Source organism: Antedon mediterranea, chromosome 6 (assembly GCF_964355755.1).
Source record: "Antedon mediterranea chromosome 6, ecAntMedi1.1, whole genome shotgun sequence".
NCBI classification, from domain to species: domain Eukaryota; kingdom Metazoa; phylum Echinodermata; class Crinoidea; order Comatulida; family Antedonidae; genus Antedon; species Antedon mediterranea.
The window spans coordinates 9,330,351-9,353,651 of NC_092675.1; the positions used below are offsets into that span (position 1 = coordinate 9,330,351).

General features: G+C 34.4%; 2 protein-coding genes and 2 long non-coding RNA genes across 4 annotated transcripts; 2 read left to right on the forward strand and 2 right to left on the reverse strand.

Annotated features, from left to right (window-relative positions):
- LOC140051530 (uncharacterized) lies at positions 1–1,223 on the forward strand. The gene is made up of 2 exons (XR_011845532.1): positions 1–423; positions 896–1,223. It is a non-coding gene; the product is annotated as an uncharacterized lncRNA (long non-coding RNA).
- LOC140051528 (uncharacterized) lies at positions 1,122–2,347 on the reverse strand. Its single transcript, XR_011845531.1, has 3 exons — positions 2,223–2,347; positions 1,722–1,864; positions 1,122–1,472 (listed from the first exon to the last, which is right to left on the reverse strand). It is a non-coding gene; the product is annotated as an uncharacterized lncRNA (long non-coding RNA).
- Positions 2,348–2,734: 387 nt separating this feature from the next.
- On the reverse strand, positions 2,735–16,926 carry LOC140051295 (general transcription factor IIF subunit 1-like). Its single transcript, XM_072096461.1, has 13 exons — positions 16,852–16,926; positions 11,975–12,048; positions 11,310–11,382; positions 10,606–10,799; positions 10,177–10,347; positions 9,089–9,209; positions 8,851–8,947; positions 8,094–8,235; positions 7,699–7,865; positions 5,627–5,706; positions 5,288–5,426; positions 4,850–4,964; positions 2,735–4,469 (listed from the first exon to the last, which is right to left on the reverse strand). The coding sequence occupies exons 1-13, from the start codon at positions 16,867–16,869 to the stop codon at positions 4,262–4,264; spliced, it is 1,599 nt and encodes a 532-aa protein (XP_071952562.1). The 5' UTR covers positions 16,870–16,926; the 3' UTR covers positions 2,735–4,261.
- Positions 16,927–18,869: 1,943 nt separating this feature from the next.
- On the forward strand, positions 18,870–22,968 carry LOC140051294 (uncharacterized). Its single transcript, XM_072096459.1, has 3 exons — positions 18,870–19,156; positions 20,135–21,315; positions 21,536–22,968. The coding sequence occupies exons 2-3, from the start codon at positions 20,223–20,225 to the stop codon at positions 22,078–22,080; spliced, it is 1,638 nt and encodes a 545-aa protein (XP_071952560.1). The 5' UTR covers positions 18,870–19,156; positions 20,135–20,222; the 3' UTR covers positions 22,081–22,968.
- Positions 22,969–23,301: the final 333 nt, after the last annotated feature.

Genomic DNA, 23,301 nt, shown 5'->3' on the forward strand with positions numbered 1-23,301 from the left:
GTATTGTCCCCCTGAAAACATTTTTTTTTTAAATATTTTTGTTGAATAGGCCATTTTAATTGCACATAAAAGTTATTCACTTTGAACTGAAATTGGATCGAAAAAAAAAAATGTTTTACTCGAGAAAATCGTAATTTAAAGCAAAAATTAACCAACCGGAAGCTATTTGTCTGGAAGACAAACGTGTTCCGGTTTAATTTAACCCTTGACCTGAGTTAGCTCATAAATATTCATATTGTATGGATACATCTTGTGGATGATGGTTCTCTCAACAAACAGCCAACAACGCGACGATAGCAATGCATAGAGAGAGAGTCGAGTAGTGACGCGAGACGATCTTGAAGAAAACACGAAAACTATAGCTAGCAGAATACTAAGTAGAACTGCAGTTGGTAACTTTGATGTTGAATCTTATTCATTTAGGTGAGTTTTTGTTTCGCTAGCAGGAGAGGCCTAGCTAGGCCTAGGCCCTAGGCCCGAGTTTTCTGCTACTGTATACTAGTCTACTACATACTAGTAGGCCTAGTACTAACTAGCACAACCACATGGCAGGCAGTCTCGAGTAGCCTTACTGCTGCCTCCTGTTTCTATAAGTAGAGGTAGTAGGCCTAGGCTAGGCAGTACACTACTAGCTAGGGCTAGACCACCACCAGGAGGGATGTATTTTTTTTTTATAATTTTGTTTGGCATCCTGATAAATTGGTTTAATTTGTTAGGATTTCAACTATCTATTCTGCAGAGAAAATTACCAAATAAATCTAAATATTGTTTTGAATGTTTACTGTACAGTATTTTAAAAATATTTTCTGCATCAAATGCAATAGGTTCAAATCAACATTTGCACAATTAAGCATTTTATGCAGATATTTGACACAATTTTCTTCTTTTTTTTCAGGTATTAACATTGATTGAACAATAAGAGCAAGTGAAGTAGTGAGAAACACAAAATGTATCGGCAACATTCACAATTTATTGAAACATTTCTTACTATTAAAATGACACTTTGTAATGGATATGAGCGATCTTAGAAGACTATAGCTGCCGTAATTACTGCCACAATCAACACATTGATATTAGTAGACAAATTGACACAAAAAACAATACAGGAATTCAATAAGATATACTGTAACTGTATATAGGCCTATATATATTTTTTATTAACTCCTTTTGCAATGTAATATTTACAGTAACATTATGAAGTGTAAGTAAAATTGAAGAATTTATTCTGTGTACTGTTGTAGTAGTATTTTTTATTTATTGAATGTTATGTTTACAAAATAATATACTGTACAAATATTATTGCTTTATAAAAAAAATTATACAACATTTTACAAGCTGAACAGGAACATATTGGCCGAATGCAGCATCACAAATATTTTTCTTGCAATATCCAATCATATACAGAGTCTATCATCAGTTGTCTTTATGAAGTACAAATGTGACCTCTGTTCCAGTCTTCATCAGCTCAACGTCTTTAAATAAAAATGTTTAAATAATGATGTATAAATAAGTTAAATATTTCACAAAATCTAAAGTTTTTAATTTCGGCAAAGTACGAAAACCTGGAATTTGGTATTTATAAATAGGTCTAGATCATGCACATTTAGTGCAAAATGTGGGCTAGTGAAATTGCTTGCTTTGACAAATAAGTACACTAACTTTCTATGGTAAAACACATTACAACTAAGACTTAATAAAGAGAAAACAAATATTTGACTTACTACAGTACAGAGTTACATGGTAAAGAACAGTAGTTTGTGTGGTAAAATGGCTAAGCTGGCTTTTCCCCTCTGTCTACTTGTACAGTGCTGCTGGAGGAAGGTTCTTAACTTCAGGCTTGTAAGTTGTATTGTAACCATTTTCCCTGAAAAAATGTTTGTTTTATTTTTATCATAAAAACTAGTTAAACAAGATTCAACTGTAAATTATGTATATGGTACAGCAGGCTGGCTGTATTTTCGGATTGATGGCCTAGCCTAGGCCAGTCTATGAAGAGTACAATGTATAGGGCCTAGCTGGGCATTTTCTGCAGAGACCCGATTGTCCCAGCAGCCTGCCTCCTCTACTACTAGCCTAGGCCTATGCATGTATTATTCTAGGCCTAGCCCTGAAAAAATCCCAGGCTAAGTTAATTAATTACCTTCCTGTTATTACAAACGTCTGTCTAGTTTGCGTTATATATATAATTATTATATTTAAAATAACCGTCTAGGCCTACTTACCGACAAATTAACAGCTTAGCTTTACATACGATCAGGGGAAACCCCCAGTCGAGTCGCGTCGATCTGTGGGTGTTGTGTACACAACGTGCATCTTCCATGTTTGTTAGATCAGATCCCAGCTGTGTCGATGCTCATTAACATATCATGCATATTTATGAGTTAGCTCTATCGGCCTAAATTTTGAGCTGACAAGTTGGGAAAATTGATTAACTTATTTTGCTTTTTTCTTAGCGAAATTAATAATTTTTTTCGGATTTTTTTTCGGCGAAAGTGAACAACTTTATTATAGCTACAATATGGTCTATTCAAAATTTGATTTAATTGATCTTCATTTTTCATGTTTTGGGGGACAATACAACTTTAATGGAACATAGGCTACGTCAGGAACTGTTTAACATCAGATTCAGTGCTTCTCCTCAAGGTAAAATAATACTGTACAGAAAATGTTGTAAAAAACTCTCAGTCAAGAATCTTTTATAATGTTTAAATATAAATACCAGGATGAAACAAACTTCATTTACATGCTCTGTATTTGTTTAAATTTAATACAAGTAAAATATATTTATTAATACAGTAAATGATCAAAGATATTTCATATTTTAAACTGTGAAAGATAGGTATCATATATTTCATTATAGAAATTAGAATTTAATTCTTGGGGGTGTGGAATTTTCTAGCCAGATCCAGCAAACTTGAAGATTTAAAGACCTGGTTCATTATCCTTATACATGGTAGAATCACCACTTATTTTTACATGTTTTTTGTGCATGTCTGTATATACAGATCTTTAAAATTGGTCGTTAATTCTAACCATCTCAGACCCATACTGCAAGAAGACAGCATCCATTTGACATCCAATATTAGACCTATACTGCAAGGCGGCATCCATTTGTAGTCTGATATCAGACCCATACTGCAAGAAGGCAGCATCCATTTGACATCCAATATCAGACCTATACTGCAAGGCAGCATCCATTTGTAGTCTGATATCAAAACTATACTGCAAGAAGGCAGCATCCATTTGACATCCAATATCAGAACTATACTGAAAAAGGGCAGCATCCATTTGACATCCAATATTAGACCTATACTGCAAGGCAGCATCCATTTGTAATCTGATATCAGAACTATACTGCCAGAAGGCAGCATCCATTTGACATCCAATATCAGACCTAAACCACAAGGCAGCATCAATTTGACATCCAATATTAGACCTATACTGCAAGGCAGCATCCATTTGTAGTCTCATATCAGAACTATACTGCCAAAAGGCAACGTCTATTTGACATCCATTATCAGACCCATACTGCAAGGCAGCATCCATTTGACATCCAATAGCAGACCTATACTGCAAGGCAGCATCCATTTGTAGTCTCATATCAGAACTTGCTGCAAGAAGGCAGCATCCATTTAACATCAAATATCAGAACTATACTGCAAGAGGGCAGCATCCATTTGACATCCAATATTAGACCTATACTGCAAGGCAGTATCCATTTGTAGCCTGATATCAGAACTATACTGCAAGGCAGCATCCATTTGACATCTAATATTAGACCTATACTGCAAGGCAGTATCCATTTGTAGCCCGATATCAGACCTATACTGCAAGGCAGCATCTATTTGTAGTCTCATATCAGAACTTGCTGCACGAAGGCAGCATCCATTTGACATCCAATATTAGACCTATACTGCAAGGCAGTATCCATTTGTAGCCTGATATCAGACCTATACTGCAAGGCAGCATCCATTTGTAGTCTCATATCAGAACTTGCTGCAAGAAGGCAGCATCCATTTGACATCCAATATCAGAACTATACTGCAAGAGGGCAGCATCCATTTGACATCTAATATCAGACCCATACTGCAAGAAGGCAGCATCCATTTGACATCCAATATCAGAACTATACTGCAAGGCAGCATCCATAATTTGTAGTCTGATATCAGAACTATACTGCAAGAAGGCAGCATCTATTGGAAGTCTGATATCAGGCAGCATCCATTTGACATCCAATATATACACCCCATTATCACAATCTTCATGTAGACTTGATTGACCAGTACACCTTGTCTTTAATGACCTCTTTCTTAGGGCCTAACTTTAACATGACCTCTGTAAGACGTTTAACAATGTCAGTGGGTGACATGCCTGTTTTTTTTGGATTCAGTTTATGCAATAGATCTTTTGTAGTCATTGGTTTTCTCATCAAATACCTCCTCACAACATCCTCTGTGATGCGGACCTCACTGCAAATAGAAACAATAATTATTATTAGATTGCTTCAAGGGTACATTCTACATCCTTATAAGGTGGTATCAAATATCTTATCAAATTAACATCAGTATAAACATATTACTTTACAGTAAACTTTTATAGTTTTGATTTGACATAATTTTATGAAGGTGCATGCAAGCGTCTTTGAGCACTTTTTTAGTGGCATTTTGATGACGTCTTAACACTGCAAAAGTTTAACAAAATCATGTCGGAAAAATTGAATATAATAAAGTGAACTTCAGTAAAATTATATTTGCAAACTGTGAATTAATGATTTTTATTGGTTATTTTAAAATAAAGCTTTTACACGTGGGCTTCGTTCACTCAAATCTAAAAGTCCCTAATAACTCACCCTGGTTGCCCTTTCAATGGCATAGGGCTTTCAGTGCGAGGTTTCTTGGAAGGAGGTCCAGGTGTTTGTGATTGTGATGATGACCCTGCATCACCTTGTCTTTTGTTTGATACACCTGGAAAGGAATAATTAAAAAATCTAATCTATATTCTATTTTTGTCAAAATTAAATTCAAATATGTTTTGCATATCTATTTCAATCATTGAAAACTTGAACAAAATTGTTGGAAAACTTGAAAAAAATAGTTGGAAAACTTGAAAAAAATTGTTGGAAAACTTGAAAAAAATTGTTGGAAAACTGTTAAGTGGTTTTATATGTACACAATTACACATGGCATAATGCCTTTTACATGGTAGGTTATTCTGCAAGATTAAGTATATCCAAAATCAAAATGTATAATAATCATATTGTGTACAATAATTTAAATATTTAACTTACCTTTGTCCTGTAAACGTCCAGCAACCTGCGACAGTGTAGTTGTTGTGTTATCTGCAGTTAAGGGTGTACCAGGTCTGCTACTGTTACGACTTGAACTCTTTGAAGACTTTCCACTCGTTTTCTTAACCTGAGTTTTATTCTGTAAAAAACATTCAAAATCAGGAGACAGGAATTGATCTAATGCTATAACTCTGCACTAAATTTTACTGTAAAATATTTAAATGATCAAATGGTATTCAAAATACTAAGACTAAGCAGGAAAGAGTGAAATTACTCTTTCTTTCACTCTTTCCTTGGACTAAGCAAATTCTGGACAAGTCTACTTAAACTTTGACCTACCTGCATAAAGACTGCCGACTGTATCTTTGAATCATCGATATCACTATCATCAGAATCAGATCCACTTGCACTGCTCCCATCTGTAATAACATTATTAACAAAACTTAAGAAAAAAAACTTTATTTAAATCTAAAGACAGAAAGTGCAATAATCTAGTTGTATAAGGGATGATTCCAAATATTTGTTAAGCTCTGTCTACACTATTAAACTTTTTGTGACAAAAAAAAATGTCATTTGCCCATATTATATGGATATGATCACATCTTATCAATATTTGGGCACATATCACAATTTTTGTCAAAGTAGTTTGATAGTGTAGTCTTGGTGACATCTAGGGTTATCTTTTAACTTCTTTGATAGTGTAGACTTGGTGACATCTAGGGTTATCTTTTAACTTCTTTGATAGTGTAGTCTTGGTGACATCTAGGGTTATCTTTTAACTTCTTTGATAGTGTAGACTTGGTGACATCTAGGGTTATCTTTTAACTTCTTTGATAGTGTAGACTTGGTGACATCTAGGGTTATCTTTTAACTTCTTTGATAGTGTAGACTTGGTGACATTTATGGTTATCTTTTAACTTCTTTGATAGTGTAGACTTGGTGACATCTAGGGTTATCTTTTAACTTCTTTGATAGTGTAGACTTGGTGACATCTAGGGTTATCTTTTAACTTCTTTGATAGTGTAGTCTTGGTGACATCTAGGGTTATCTTTTAACTTCTTTGATAGTGTAGACTTAACTTCTTTGATAGTGTAGACTTGGTGACATCTAGGGTTATCTTTTAACTTCTTTGATAGTGTAGACTTGGTGACATCTAGGGTTATCTTTTAACTTCTTTGATAGTGTAGACTTGGTGACATCTAGGGTTATCTTTTAACTTCTTTGATAGTGTAGACTTGGTGACATCTAGGGTTATCTTTTAACTTCTTTGATAGTGTAGACTTGGTGACATCTAGGGTTATCTTTTAACTTCTTTGATAGTGTAGACTTGGTGACATCTAGGGTTATCTTTTAACTTCTTTGATAGTGTAGTCTTGGTGACATCTAGGGTTATCTTTTAACTTCTTTGATAGTGTAGACTTGGTGACATCTAGGGTTATCTTTTAACTTCTTTGATAGTGTAGACTTGGTGACATCTAGGGTTATCTTTTAACTTCTTTGATAGTGTAGACTTGGTGACATCTAGAGTTATCTTTTAACTTCATTGATAGTGTAGTCTTGGTGACATCTAGGGTTATCTTTTAACTTCTTTGATACATCTAGGGTTATCTTTTAACTTCTTTGATAGTGTAGACTTGGTGACATCTAGGGTTATCTTTTAACTTCTTTGATAGTGTAGACTTGGTGACATCTAGGGTTATCTTTTAACTTCTTTGATAGTGTAGACTTGGTGACATCTAGGGTTATCTTTTAACTTCTTTGATAGTGTAGACTTGGTGACATCTAGGGTTATCTTTTAACTTCTTTGATAGTGTAGACTTGGTGACATCTAGGGTTATCTTTTAACTTCTTTGATAGTGTAGACTTGGTGACATCTAGGGTTATCTTTTAACTTCTTTGATAGTGTAGACTTGGTGACATCTAGGGTTATCTTTTAACTTCTTTGATAGTGTAGACTTGGTGACATCTAGGGTTATCTTTTAACTTCTTTGATAGTGTAGACTTGGTGACATCGAGGGTTATCTTTTAACTTCTTTGATAGTGTAGACTTGGTGACATCTAGGGTTATCTTTTAACTTCTTTGATAGTGTAGACTTGGTGACATCTAGGGTTATCTTTTAACTTCTTTGATAGTGTAGACATGGTGACATCTAGGGTTATCTTTTAACTTCTTTGAAAAGTATATTCATGCAGCACGTTTTTCAAAAATCTGAATCATTTTTAATTGTACAACTAATCTTAAGTGTGGTTCTCACTAGAGACGCAAAACAAAGACGTAATGCAACGTAAGTGATTTGACCAATCACAAGCAATGGATTATTCAAATAGTAGATTGTCATTGGTCAACTTGCTTTCATTGCGTCTATGTTCTTGCGTTGCGTCTCTATGGGTAACCAAGCTTTAGTTCCCACCTTCTTTACTTTTGTCCTCTTTATCTTTATTCTCTGCATCCTCTACTTCTGGTTCTTTTATTTCTTCTTCTTCCACTTCTTCTTCACTTGATACATTGATCTCTTCTATCTCCTCATCTAAACCACGTTCTTCATCTTTTCTTTGTTCTACAGTTTCTTCTTCATCACTACAGCAAAATAATCAAATCAATACAGTATATTCAAAAATAAAAATTAAGTTAACAAAACTGGTAGGTAAAGTGTGACACTGACCTAGACCCATAAACCTACTGTAGAAAAAATGAATAATAAACAGAACAATAATAATACAGACATTGAATTGAAAATTACAAATAACAATTTAAAATTCAACATTATACTGTACAAACATGTAAACTTGTATGTCGATTAGATACCTAGATTTTTCTGATAGATAATCTTTTTCTTGATCATCGTAATCATCAACGTCACTTTCTTCACCTGCTTCTTCGCCCCAATCTTTCTTTTTTACTCTGTATTTTTTCTTTGAGTTCTTAGCTTTCTTTTTGGCCTTCTTTTCTATTAAAAAAATATGATTCCACTTTATAAAATTGTCACATCCATCATAACACAATTTGTAATCATACACAAATATTTATTATTCATATCATATACTGCGCATTATTTTCTGTAATGACTAAAAGTACTATTGTATGGATAGTGGATAAATCGAGCATCTTCAAGACTCCATTCAAGATGGATTCATTGAATAAAGGTTTACTTTACAACAGTAACAGTACAATATTTTGTATTTGTTGAACGGCGTTAATATTTTCATTTGTTATAAAACTGAATGTTCTACTGTACTATTCAGCTCCGCCTATCTAATAGAACAACCAATCTTTTAACTCGAGTGAGTGGCCGAGCGGTTAAGACAGTGGAACCGTAATACATACCCATAACACTGGCAAGAGTTCAAGGCTCACTCGTTCCATGGTTCTGGTGGTGGAACGATTCTTCTCGGATGAGGACTATAAACTCTGTACACATCATGCTCATGTGCACTTTAGTGCAGAGTAATAGTAGGTGGCACTGCACACACACAGCCACTCATCATAACTGGGCCCGCTTTGATTGAAGAGGCCCCTAAGTATAATGAATAAATAATTATAATAATTATAATATAAAATGTACCTTTTGCTTGCTTTCTTTCAGTATCATCAGAATCATCGTCGGAATCATCATCATCATCAGATAAAAAGCCTAAGTATTCATCATCTTCAGTTATTGTCTAAAGAATAACATATAATAACAAATCACAAAATATCAACCAGTTATTATATAATAAAAATAAATTGTATGAATAATGGATTGCACCACCCTGCCTTAAGGACTTGAATCAACTTAAACATTAATATAAAAATTACTTTACAAGTGAATCTTTCTTTCGTGGAGCTTTGGATTTTTCTTCCTTTTGTTCGTCTTCCAATGACCCATCTTGTTTTATTCGTTTCTTCACCATAACAGAAAAGAAATTTAATGTTTTGTCCCTCCTGCAATAATAACATTAAAGACTATAAAAATGATATACATAAAAAAAAGCGTCTTTGGTATGACCTAGGACTAATATCGTGACGTAATTTCCCGCATGATTGCAATAAAAACGGTACTGGGTTTGGTCTATTTCTGCTCCTAACTACCTGTAGTCATCCATTCATAGAAGCAATGATGAAGCAAGTCTACCTAGTGGCGACTATACAAACTTTAGTTGATAAAAGATTGAAATGTTTTGTTAGAGATATAGTAGTATAGGATGTTTCATTATAGTGTAACATTTTTGTAGGCCTATGTCTATTAGATTAGTTTGATATGTGATGGATTAGTTAATTCATTATACATCATTAAGATATTGTTTTATTATAAATATCTATAGAAAACAGTGATATGTGTTAGTTATAAAGCATTTCATATTAAAAAAAATGTTGGTCTTCACAAATCTACGCTACGGAAAAGGGTGATAAAGCACAATAAATGAAATAATGTAATTACAGCAGTTTTTAGGTTGTCACAAGTTGAAAGCTCCCACCAAGATGTGAAGGATGGGACCAACAGGTGGTAAACACCTCTAAAACGGTCCAGTCCCAATTGCATAGTGGCTTTGAGTTATAGTGGCTGTCATGTACTAGTACACCGGGGTAACCCCTTACTTGTCTGCCAGATGTACTAGGTTCTTTAAAGATAGATGTGTACACTAGACCTACAGTTTAACGTCCTTATCCAAGAAGACCCAATCTACCACCAGAACAATGGAGCGAGTAAGCCTCAAACCCTTGCAGATGTTATGGGCTATGGTACGTAACTACGGTTCCACTGTCTTACCCGCTCTCCCACTTATTTAGCACCAAGGAAAAATATAGTTAGTTATTCAACAACTAATTTAATTTCTTTCTTTACCATATATCCAGGCCGGACTTATTTTAACTCATTTCACTATTACAAAATTAATATTGAAGAACTGACCTCCCAAATTCTTCTTCAGCTTCCTCATCATTTAGAAATTTATATTGCACCATAGGAGTAAATTTATACCAGGATTTAACAGGTGAGGCACAAAATGATCCATCTGCCATTTGGGTAAAAATATAGTGACTAGCGTTATCGTTTATTCCCCCTTCTTTTGTGCCTTTATACCTTTAAAATTAAATAAAAGTATAGATTAGATTGGATAACTACAAAAGCTAACTAGCTAAACAATAGTATTATTCTTCTACATAAAAATGTTTTTGTCTGTGTGATTAGGCTTAATTGCAACCTTAAATACAATGTGAAAAATGTAATAGAGCGTTTTGAAAGATTTTAGGCTGTTTATTAATTCTCAAGTTTGCTCCTGAACATCACAGTATTTGACATTAGAAATTAAGAAAGAAAATTTACTAAAATAATTGTTACTTTTTGCCTCCTTTTTCATGTTGTTTAAGTATCCAAGGTTGGTCTTCCTCTTTGTATTTTTTGGAAATTATTCCATATTTCTTTTTTCTTGCCTCTTCCCTTCTCTCTCTTCCGTATTCACTTCCTTCACCAAACTTTGGCATATCGTTTTGGTCTTTAAATTTACCCAAATTATTTTCCCGAAGCATAACACCCTGAAATGAAATAGTATATAGTATAGTTATATTTGTAGTGATATAATAAACATTATTTAGATTTTAACATACTTCAAGATGCGTTTATTTCTTTATACAGTCAATTTTGAATAAATTTTTAAACTGAGTCTTTGTATTAAACGTTGGTTGTCTTTTAAAACTGTTAAATTTATGTATACAGGTACAGTGTACTAAAGTAGCATGTTTTGATATTTTTTTGTAAAAGCAATTCTTTCAGTTTTCGCTGAATTTGGTATTTACAGTAGATGTTTTTACAGCCAAATAAATACATTTTGTAGCAATCAACTTCAGACTGAATACTGTAAATTAAGCTCTGTCTACACTATCAAACTAGTTTGATGAAAAAGTGTGATGTGCACAAATATGGTAGTGATATGCCCAAACATGGTAGTGATATGACATCATTTTGTTAAAGTCTGATAGTATAGACAGAGCTTTAGAGGATTGTTTTACATTGATGAGTATGTATACTAATACTTTACAACCAACCTTTTTCCATTTGGTAAAGTCTACTCTATCACCAGAATTGAACTTCATTACACTGTACATTTTATCAGCATTCCTAAAACCAAAAATAGAACATCAGTACTCTTGACTATTACATAGGCATAGGGTAATTTCCTTTACAACACGTACTGTACATAACAATTTCAAACTAAATAAATAAAAAAACTTTTCAGTTAAAAGATGAACTTCTAGTTACTGTACAACTATTATAAATACACAATATAATACATGACTTTAGTTTGAGTTTTTATACAATTCAAGAGGTGGGATATAACTAAATGAAAGATTAAGAACCTGACAACAATCAGGAATTATTTTTCAATTTTAAGGTTAATTACTCAAAAATAGTTCATTATTATTAACTTAATATTGAAAAAACTGAAACATAGTATACCAATAGGACTAGGTATTATGTTAAGACTTGGAAATTCAAAGCACTTTACTGAATATAACCTGTAAATAATGTTTGACTTAATCACTGCTTACACAAACAGTGAAAACATAGAACATAGAAAAAACAAAGCACACGGGCAGAGAACTGGATCATCTCAATAAAGTTTAGGTATACGTCTATCTATATCCCTTACTTCACCTAACCCTGAATAAATAATATTACAGAAAGAACCACACCAGAAAGTGTATATTACCTTTGTACACGAACAACATACTCTTTAAAGTCTTGTTGTGCAGGAGGTGCATTAGCTGATCTCGATATACCTGGCTGTGTGGTTGGCAATAAATGAAAACAAAAATAATTTGTAAACTTTACAAAAATATTTACTTATTTACACAGAATCTTCTACTAAGCAAGTATACAATTATCAGCATATAAATAATATGAAATACTGTACTGTAAAAGTGTAAGTAGCCTATAAAATAATAATGTATCACATTCAGTTTACAGTAGTCAGTAAACTCTTTTTGCCTATTGGTTGGGTAACTAGAGGGCTTACAGTATATAGGCTGGGCTGGCCTGGCCTCTAGAGGAGAGTATATGGCCAGCCGGGCGTAGGCTTGGCCTAGCTATCTACGGTGCTAGTCAATCCATACCTAAACCAATTCGTACCAAAACCAACCCATACCTATACCAACTCGTACTCAAATAATTCGCCAACTCGTACCCAAATAATTGGTCAACTCGTACCCACTTTGGCTAACCTGTACCCAAACCAATCTGTAGTCATAAAAACTTGTACCCAATTATTTGGCTTACTCGTACCCATTGGCTTACTTAATAGTCCCAATTTGATCGGCACAAAACTAGAGGTACGCTTTTGAATTTGCCGTGTGAATATTTTTATTTAAAAAAAAAAAGGATTTCATCGCCGACATGATCGTTTTACATGCAGGTATTTTAGTAAAATTAAAACGCTACATTTTGACCATGGAAAAACCATCATACAGTATCGTGTGCAGGCTTTTTAAGAAGGGGAATACCAGACGGTCAGCAGAAACACGTAGCAGCTGTGAGGAAACAGCTGCCAGAAGGAGCAGCTCCGATTGCTTTCAGAAATTGTGAGTCGCCTTTTAATCAACAGCACAATGTTTTTTACTGATTGATTTCCAGGCTTATTAATCAAATGTTTATTGTAATACTAATAGTAAACTGAATGTTTATTAATAAATTGTTTTACATAATTTTTTGCATATAAAATAAGACACAGACTTAGCCTACGTTCCCAATAAAATATTTCACATTTAAATATTTATGTACTGTTATTATTAAATGACATTATGCCGAATAATATTATATTTAAATCTGAAACTATGTTTACAAATTGTCATTTTTAAGGCACACATCTTTCTCATCATAGATCTGTAAAATAAAAAATAAACAAGAAATATTTCTTACAAAAAACGCTGCTCAACATTTTAAAATTAATCATTGTTCTTTCTTCAGATATATTTATAATTAATTATTAAAATCGCAAAAATGCTTATTTAAAAATGGTCAATTTTGAACTTTAATGTGTTGTGTGTGTGTGTGTGTGTGACCTCAACCTGTAGGCATGCAACTGGATATCCTCTAGAGACAACGTGACTTTACGGCGGTACATGAGAAAATTCTTCCCAGTCTGTTGATTCGCGTCAACCAATCAAAGGGCGAGAATCCAAAATCGTTCAACCGTGAGCCCTCATAGACTCTCTTTTCCCAGACGTTTTTTGCCTTGGGTCCAGCAGCTGGGACTATAAATTACGCCGTGGTTAGGATTCCGGCACCGGAACTCAACTGCCCAGCGTTAGGGAATCAGACACGCTATTGCGCATGCCCAGAGCGAGGTAATCGGGGCGACTCTATACTTATCAACAGCGATGGATCATTTCATAGCTGCGCCACACGGCGAACTAGCCTAGCCTAGATGCCTACTAATATGGGATCCACTAATCTAGGCTAGGGCTACCAGTTAGACGTGACCAGTGGGCCTATAGTATTTATTTTGTAATTAAAAAGTGGTTGCTTCATTCATATATAAACTTCATATCATTATGAATTATATAATTACATGACTAGTTTTATGATTTTTCATAACGCATTATAGTTACTCTCTACATAACAACATGCAATCACAAGTTGATTTGTTGACGGCAGCCACCGCGTGAATGTGAAAAAACTGTTCGGGAAGTCAGGGTCGCAACGCTAAAAACAGCATTACGATTCTTAGATAGATACTGATACTTATTAATATAATTATTTTAACGCGTGGCGTAGTCGTATTTTAATTATTAATTCATGTATGGCATAGGCCAAGTTTCATCCATCGCTCTCTCGCTCGCGCAACGACTATCTAGGCTACAGTAAATCCCTATAACACTCCGACTCTCCGTGGTGTGTGGCACACTATAGTGCAAGCTATAATTCACTTCCCAGAGCTATGAGCATGCGCAATAGTGTGTCGGATTCCCTAACGGTGGGCAGTTGAGTTCCGGTGCCGGAATCCTAACCACGGCGTATAAATTATAGTTATAGAGTTTACAAAGTCGCAAAACTGTTGGCCTTAGAAAGATACTAATACTATAACTGCTGCTTGCTTTAACTTTAATGAATAAGTAGTCCTCATTCATGGCACGTAGCTGGCTATAGCAGCAGCGTGAAAAAAATAAATTATTATTTTTAATAACAATAAATATGACTATTTATTTAGTATTAGGCCTAGGGCCTAGCATCCGTTGCATGGGTATGGGTTGACCTGTATTCAGCTAGCTTAGGCTAGTCCCCCGCTAGGCCTAACACCACTATAAGCTAGGGCCTAGCTAGGCCTACCACAGGCTAAAGGAGGCTAGGCCTAGGCTACTACTTATTGAGTACTAGGCTTAGGCCAGGTAGGCTAGGCCTACTCTGGCCTATAATAGCTAGCCTACTACTAGGCCTAGCCTAGTAGGCCCTAGGCCTAGCTAGGCCTAGTAGGGAATTACGATCATCTCGGTCGCGTTTCATTTCGGTCGCGTGTCAATTAAGGTCAATTTTCAACAATATCGATCGTGGTGTATGGCGCGTCAATTATGCATAAAGCATACGAAAATGGATGCTATTGTAGGATTGAGACTTAACTGTCCGATTTAACTCTCTTTCAGCACTCGGTACGTGTAGCAGTTCGAATTTATAAACCTGTTTGCATTTGTAACGATTTTTATCTATATTTTAAGGACACAACAAGTAGCTTACGAAGACGACTCCAATATGTTAATAATTATGAATGAGTAAAATGGGAACACCCAACTTTTATCGCAAAAATCGTGAATTTATGTTTATTTATTTATTAATTTTTTTGTTTTGTTTTTATTCATTTCTTTTTTAAGGCTCGCCCAACACAATATATTTGTCTTCATCCTCCAGTCTGCCTCAAAGTCTGACCTCATATCATATTGTTATTGCATTGTACGTTATTATCTTTTATGCTTGTAAATAAATGTTACGAAACTAGTGTCAGCTTTTTAAATAATCTCCCGCTTTTTGGCTTCTAAAAGGCACCGCATGCATTTATACATCTTACTTCTAGGACGTCGACCTTGTATTCCAAAATGACAGTCTTTTCACACGCGTTCAAGAATTCATCAATCTCTTCTTATCGTTGCGGCATGTTCTTTGATAGGCATATCAGTTACCGTTTATTACTGATACGTCATTCTTGAGACGTTTTAGTGGGGACTCCACCCCCACTAAAACGTCTAAATAATACGTTATATAGGGGGTCTCTGTTTTCGAGTTTTTCTCGAAAATAGAGACCCCCTATATAACGTATTATTGAGACGTTTTAGTGAGGGTCTCTGTTTTCGCGATTTTCTCGAAAACAGAGACCCTGGGTCTCTGGTCTCTGGTCTCGGTTTTCGAGGTCTCTGTTTTCGAGACACCCGTATCACAGCAGACTGAATCGAAAAGGACGACGTGGTAAGAAAATTACTTTTCAATTATAATATTATGTATTATGTTGTTAACTTGCTCATGATAATTATAGTATATCGTTATTTTTGTTATTTCAGCAAAACTTCAACTCTACCTCTTAATCGGGCTGCTGCATGAAGAGAGTCAGAATGTTCACATCACAATGGAATTAGTTCATCGCGAAGATGTTGACCGGCTTCAGCGACAAGCTTACCGACGTGCAACTAGAACGCTCTTACGCCTCTGAGTATCGCGCAGGCCAACGATCAGAGAATCGCGCGTTATATCAAACGATGTTCGCGATTTGTAGATGAGATAGATGTAAATATTGCTAATAAATAAAAGATTAAATAAATAGATAAATTAAATAACGTCTGTAGATGTAAATAGAGGTAAACATTGTTAATAAATAAAATATTAAATACATAGATAAATTAACGTTTGTAGATGTAAATAAAAAGGTTTCAATTTGAATGATGAATGTAAACATTTGTATATGCGTTTTTGTTTTAAAAATAAAAGGATTGAATTGAAAAACAGTGTGAAACGAGTTTGTTTTGCATTACATTAACGTATCTATGTTTTGTTTTTAAATATATGTAAATATTTGTGTATATGTTTTTGTTTTAAAAATAAAAAGATTGAATGATCATTGACAAAAGTGTAAAGTGAGTTTGTATGTTATTTTTCCCGTCAGAAACAAATAGAATATTTACAAAATATAATGCTTATAAAAACATTTAAAAAAAAGTTAAACTAATATTAATAACATACTGTTTTTACAATATTTATTTAAATATAATGATTATTATATAAAATCATTTTTAAATAAACACCTATAGAGACTACACTTCGATCTTTAATTAGAGCTTACAGTGAACAGTACTGCATTGAGCAGCGTTCCATAGAAATCGCCGGAAGTTCGATTTACCGGAAGCGCGACCGAAATGAAACGCGACCGAGATGATCCGATACCCTAGTAGGTAGGTAGGAGGCCCTAAACTAGTAAGTCTAACCTTTTTTAGCTTTTAGTTAGGCTATTAAAACCGTACTCGGATTACCCCACACGGATTCACCAAATGCCTAGTCACAATAAATAAATTAAAAGGTTCTCTACATTTTTAATCAAGTTATGATACCTACCCTTTGTTGTACGTTCATCTTGTTGTTGCTTTTGGTCGGATTTCGCACCAACCTCTCTCTGCCTCCGTCGTGGTTCGTCCGTCTCGGCAAAGAATATATATCACAAGAATGAGTATTCCGCGATTTTTGCATGAGAAATTTGTAACAGAGAGCTCCAGTGAGTGATGCCCGCCCTCATAAGGGCGGATGTATACATACTAAATAAGACTTGATTTAATAGATATTATACATGTCACATTAAATAGAATTATGAAGATAGTTTTTGCAATTGTAAACTATTTTATAATACATATTTATTAACAACCTAGTGTTTATTCACTTTTACAGACAATTATTTACTAACATGCTAAGTTAGTTCACAAAAAAGGCCTAACACAGCAACACCAAAAATCAACGAATATTACTCAGCACGGCCTATTCTTTACCATTGCCGTGTACTACTGTACGCCCGGTAAATTAAGTATTGTTTTTATGATATAAATTAGTATAAAACACATGTTATTAATAGGAGAAAATGTTACATGTCATTAACATTTATTTGTTTTACCAGAAACAAGTTAAATATAGGAATATTATTAAACTATCCTTCGTGAAAACGCGTAAACAGCAACACGCCCGGTCACGCTATCGTAGCGCCCGGTTGATAAAGCATACTGTTTATACGGCAGTTTTTACTAAATAAATTGCATAAAACGAACAATTAAATATCCAAATAGTATTTAACATGATGTTGGCATGTAGTTGATAACATTTTTTATCATGAAAATACTACCGGTGGTCCAGCCTTTGATTAGTGAAACCGTCACAAAAAGTTGTATACATCCCAGATACATCCACACTTATGGCGGCGCCCTACCACATGGACAATATTACTGTTACAGTGAAAATCGCGGATTACTCATTCTTGTGATATATATTCTTTGGTCTCGGTGACTACTTCTTCGCATGCAGCTAAAGTAAAATGACGTCACGTTAAAGTGTGTCGTCACAGAGTCTCATGCATATTAATGAAGCAAACTTGCTGAGAGTGTTTTCCACCACACCCACACACGCGACGCGAGATTTATCGAAACTCCCGAGCCCATCATCGACTGACGATCATGTTTTTGACAATTAAAATCAGTATGGCATATACAACAAAATATAATTGTTTTCACTGCTGAGGATAATAAATAATATATTGAATTTTAACGCCTAGATACTTCCAGTGCGAATACAAAATAATAATAATGTACAGTATTATTAGTATGTATTTTCAAATGCTGCAAGACATGAGACCCGAAATAGGCTAGGCCTAGGTGGCAGCGCACGTGCATACCTAGCTAGAGCTAGGGTGGGTGGGAAGTGTAGCTAGTATGCTGGGTTAGAAGTGTACATCTCTGCACGATGCCTCGCGGAACGATGAATGAGGATATGGAGGCCTGATATTAGTGATAGTAGTGGGTACTACTCTAAACTGTATTTTACGTTAGTTAAGCCGCTAGGGTAGTGAGGAGGTAGTACTAGTACTAGTATCATAGAAAGTCTTTCTAGCCTAGGCCTAGCTAGGCATCTAATAAGCCAAATGGGTCAAATAAAAAACTATATTTAATCCGCTTCTTTGTTATCAGGAACAATATCGGAATTATTGAAAACATTTTGTAAAATCATCATCGCGCAATCAAGAAGCAGAGAGAAAACATTTCTTTTGCATATGCATGAGACTCTGTGACGACACGCTTTAACGTGACGTCATTTTACTTTAGCTGCATGCGAAGAAGTAGTCACCGTCCGTCTCGTCTCGTCTCTGTTCTGATTCTGCTATGATAGGTACAACGCGTTAAGCGGCGTTATTGCCATATTATTTTGCGTTGTATTATGGCGGTTGAACGCATTCAAGCTTACTTTACTGTTTTTTGTAGATTAATATTCCAACACAAATTGACAAATTCAATTCCCATGATTAATAATTAAAATCAATCAATCAATCAATGAGATATTAAAAAAAAAAGACAAGAAAATATAATGGTTAAGAAAATACCTAAAGATAATACGGAAGAATCATGTTGTCCGCGTCGTCGATTGTTTTTTTATTTGCGCGTGTTGTACAAATTCCGCGCGAAATTAAAATAGAAAGTAGGCTAGCTAATGCTAGGGCGCTCTCAATGAAGTTTGCAAACAAGTCCAGTCAAGTTTAAAGTTTGCCTGGGCCTTCAGAATTATATATATATAGGTAGTAGGAGTATGCTAGCTAGTCCCTTTTTAGGCAAATAAATAATCTCTTCATTTGTCCGAGCTCATCTGCATAACATTGGTATTGACTATTGTAAGTTGGATTAATTTATATTATTCGAATAGGCCTAAGACTAGTCTGTCTTTTTAATTAAGACACCGTAGCTAAGGCCTAGCTAGCTAGCTAGGACTAGCCTAGGGCCTAGCCTAGGCTAGGCCTATGGCTATATAGGCCTAGGCCTATTTATTACTATAGTTTTAGTAATAGTAGTCTAGGTCTAGCCTAGGCCTGAGACTGAGAGACTAGGCTAGGCCTATATATATAATATAGGCCTATGGCCTAGGCCCTATTCTATAGGCAGGCCTACTATGGCCTAGATAGAGTAGTAAGTAGCCTACTACAGTAGTAAACTATACTCTAGGCCTACTAATAGGAGATAGTGTAATAATAGTAACTATATAGTATTACTATTAGCCTAGTAGGCTGGAGTAGTAGTAGGCCTAGGCCTACTAGGCCTAGTAGTACTATCTACCTTCTTCTTACCTTAGATTAGTTAGGCCTAGCTAGTAGTAGCTAAGCCTTGCTTGGAATAGTTGGTCCGTTACAGACTTATTTTTCACATTTTTAACCGAAAAATGTTATCGCAAAAGGACCATATAGTATTTGTGACCTTAAATTGGTTCTAAAAAACATAGGGAATGGGACTTGAAACTTTGTATGAGTTTATGTAAGTAAGTGTGCATGCATGAGCGATCAATTGTGTTCCAATGTCGTTACCCTATACACGGCGGTCAAATAAATCCTTTAAATTGATTACAGACATTCTTCTTCCTGTTTGTAAATTTCGTATAGTCCATGTTCATATTTTAAATTCTATGTTTTTTCACCTGTCACCTGTCGGTGTCCTCCACCCGAAGCAGATTGGCTGTCATGAATTTCCATTCTTTCCTCAACTGCGCCTTTCTCACACACTCATTTTTGTCCATTCCTTATGTTGGTTGTCCTAGTTGATTTTATGTTTTTTAATTTTGATTAATTAAATAAAATTAACAAAGGTGTATTTTTTTAAAGTTTAATAAAGCCAACCAGTGAATGGACCGAAGTAGCCTAATTCAAGTTTGATCGAAAGTGAACAAGTCTGATAAGCAGTTCGTTTATTATGTCTAATCGCTTGAATAACCACTTGACTACAAATCACCTAACATCAGCCTATTATCAAGATGTAAACATAGAATATCAGCAACCATTAATTGAAAATGGATCTATGCCTCTTTATGGACATGAAATGTTTCCACAATTCATCAGTTATCCATGCCCTATTGAGAAACAAGTGGAATTTCAGCAGCAAATCCACTCTAGGTCTTTTCCTTTTCAAGGAAACTTTGCACAACCTCAGATTTCAGAAGCCAACTCTAACATGGAACCAAGTAGGGAATTTGAAAATGCACCTTACCCAACACAGATTAGTAGATCATGCTTTCACACTAATTATAAAGGAGATACTACTACTTTCCCATTAAATTATGAAATACAACAGAGTTCTGCAGAATATGAGCCTGGAGGATATGTTACTGATGAGAGATATCTTGGCCATTACCGTGATTCAATTACACAGGGATATTCACAAGTTGAAAATGGAGAAAAAACTGCAGTGCATGATTGGCAGTTCAATACAGGAGTTAATCAGTATTATGCTTCAGAAACGGATGGTTTACTTATGTGCAAGAAGCCACCACTAGGATATGGATATATGACATTACCTTCATACACCAATTCTAGTTACATACCAATGAACAGCTATAGTAACCAAACCAATATAATGAGTTCTTTTGAAAAACAGAAACCTACAATAATGCTTGATCCAAACAAACAAAAGATTCGTAACTGGTTGGTGTCTGAAGAGTCTACTTTCTATGTTAGGGGAAGTTTATTCCAGATTGAACCAAATAAAACTAGTGTGGAAAACTCAACAGATATTCCTGGAGTTACTTCTGTCTTTTCCATCCAAGAAAAATACAGATTAGATGCTGGTATGGGTCAGCTGAATCAGAATGCACATGATCTTAGTAATACACTGATTGAGCAAGAGCCTCATGGAGTAACAGACACTGATATAAATGATACACTGCCTGCAAATGCGTCTTGTGAAGAAACCAAAATTGCTTTAGAAATTCTTCATCAAAAGCTGATAAAAAAACTTCAAGATGTTGGGTCAACAGAACCAGATGAAAGCAAAAATGAAAAGTCAACAGGTTGGTTGATATTATGTGAATAAATGTTTGGTTAATCATGAGATTTTAATTTAATCTTTTTCTTTAATGTTTTTTTTTGTAAGGACAGATTTTTTCATTTGCACATTTTTTCAGTACACAGTGTTGTGAAGTCTAAGTGCACTGCTTTTCCAGTAAGTTATAGAAATTTCTAAATTGTTATGCATAGATAAACAACTTTGTGAGTTCTTTTGTTTTACAGAAGATGCTGCATTCAAGAACAGGTCATCAACATCACTACTCTCCAAGCGACATAAAGAACTGAAACGCCTTTGCTGGATACGCAAACTTAAGATTACTGGTAGTAAGCAATCTCTTGTCGACCGACTATTGGACACAACACTTTCATCACTAAGTAATGATCACATACGGTTAAAAACAATACACGCGCATCTGAGACGACTGATCCCTTCTACTACCTCTTGCCTTAGCAGGTGTCTTTGCTCTGCCATTGAGAAAGGTTTTCTGAGTTTGATGGACATTTCATTGGCAGATGTCATCGCTAAGGGAGAATGTCCATATTGTGGAACATACATGGAAGCAACTCTTGGAGTAGTCGTGTATCAACCAGACAATGCTTCCAAAATTGATACGGTATCTGATCTTTTAAAGTGTCCAAGCTGTAGAGACAATGTGTATGTGACACGGATGTGTCGCGGAGTTCCAGTGTTTGTCCAGGCAGAAAGGCATCGGCATTATATGCAGAGAAGTATGTTTGGTAGTTGTGCAGTTAGAATCACCTACTAGTCCCTACTTTTTTTCACCAAGTCCTCCAGCTCCTACTCTATATGTTTCGCAGGTTTCCAGTGTTTGTCCAGGCAGAAAGTCATCAGCATTACCTGTATATGCAAATAAATATGTTTGGCAGTCCTTTTCAAACTGATTTTTATTTATATAAATCACTGCTGTACATATACAATTAACCAACACATTAACCATAGCCACTGTCTATCTAAATATGCATTCTATTGTGTAAAATAGTTTATAGTATATTATTTTATATTTATTAATGGTGTGATTTTGTATTGATGCAGCATAACTTTTAACAAATGTAAAATAAAAATTAGTGTTGAATCAATCTATTCTTAACTTACTCACAGTATTTTTATAGTGATTGAAATACGAACAAATAGACAGAAATTTAACTTTGAAGAAAAAATAAATATGAATGATACATGTTTTGATTTACATTACAAACAATTGAAATTAAAAAGGTTAGTTTTAGAGTTTAACGTTTTCAATATTGTTTTAGTTTATTTAAAAGAATAAATAATGCATTTATTTTACTTTATAATTTGGAAAATCAAAAAATGTTACCTTGTTGTTGAAATGTTACTATTAAATAGTGTTAAAATTGTATCCAACATTCTATGTATGGTACAATTTTGTTATCAATTCGTTATACACTTGTTGTTTTGATATATCATGTTTTACTGTACACACGGACTTACACATTGATATTTGATGCGTTTATGTTTTACCTTTTACTTATAAATCATAGTTCATATTTATTTTTAAAAAACAAATGATGTTGAAAATAAAGATATATAGACTTTTTGCACTATAGTACTTAAATCAATTGAAATAATTGTTTTGTTGCCATTTTACCATTTTAGTTTTAACTATAAACAATAGAGCAGTATGCACACTTTATTTGATTGTATTTCAATTATGTTACTGTTTATTTGTCAATATTTAATAAAAAATATTGAGAACAAGTTATAGCATAATATTTGTTGTTTTATTGATAATTTTCAGATATAATTTCTTTAGAATTTCAATCTTTCACATCAGCATGTGTCTTGTATATTTTGTTGTGTACAGGGGCGGATCCAGACAAGCAGTGTTAAAATTAAAGGTGTATTGTCATCCAAAAACATGGAAAATGAAGATTAATACAAAAAAAGACTTTGAATAGGCAATTTTGCAGTTTTAATAAACACTTCAGTAAGAAAAAAACTTATAAAA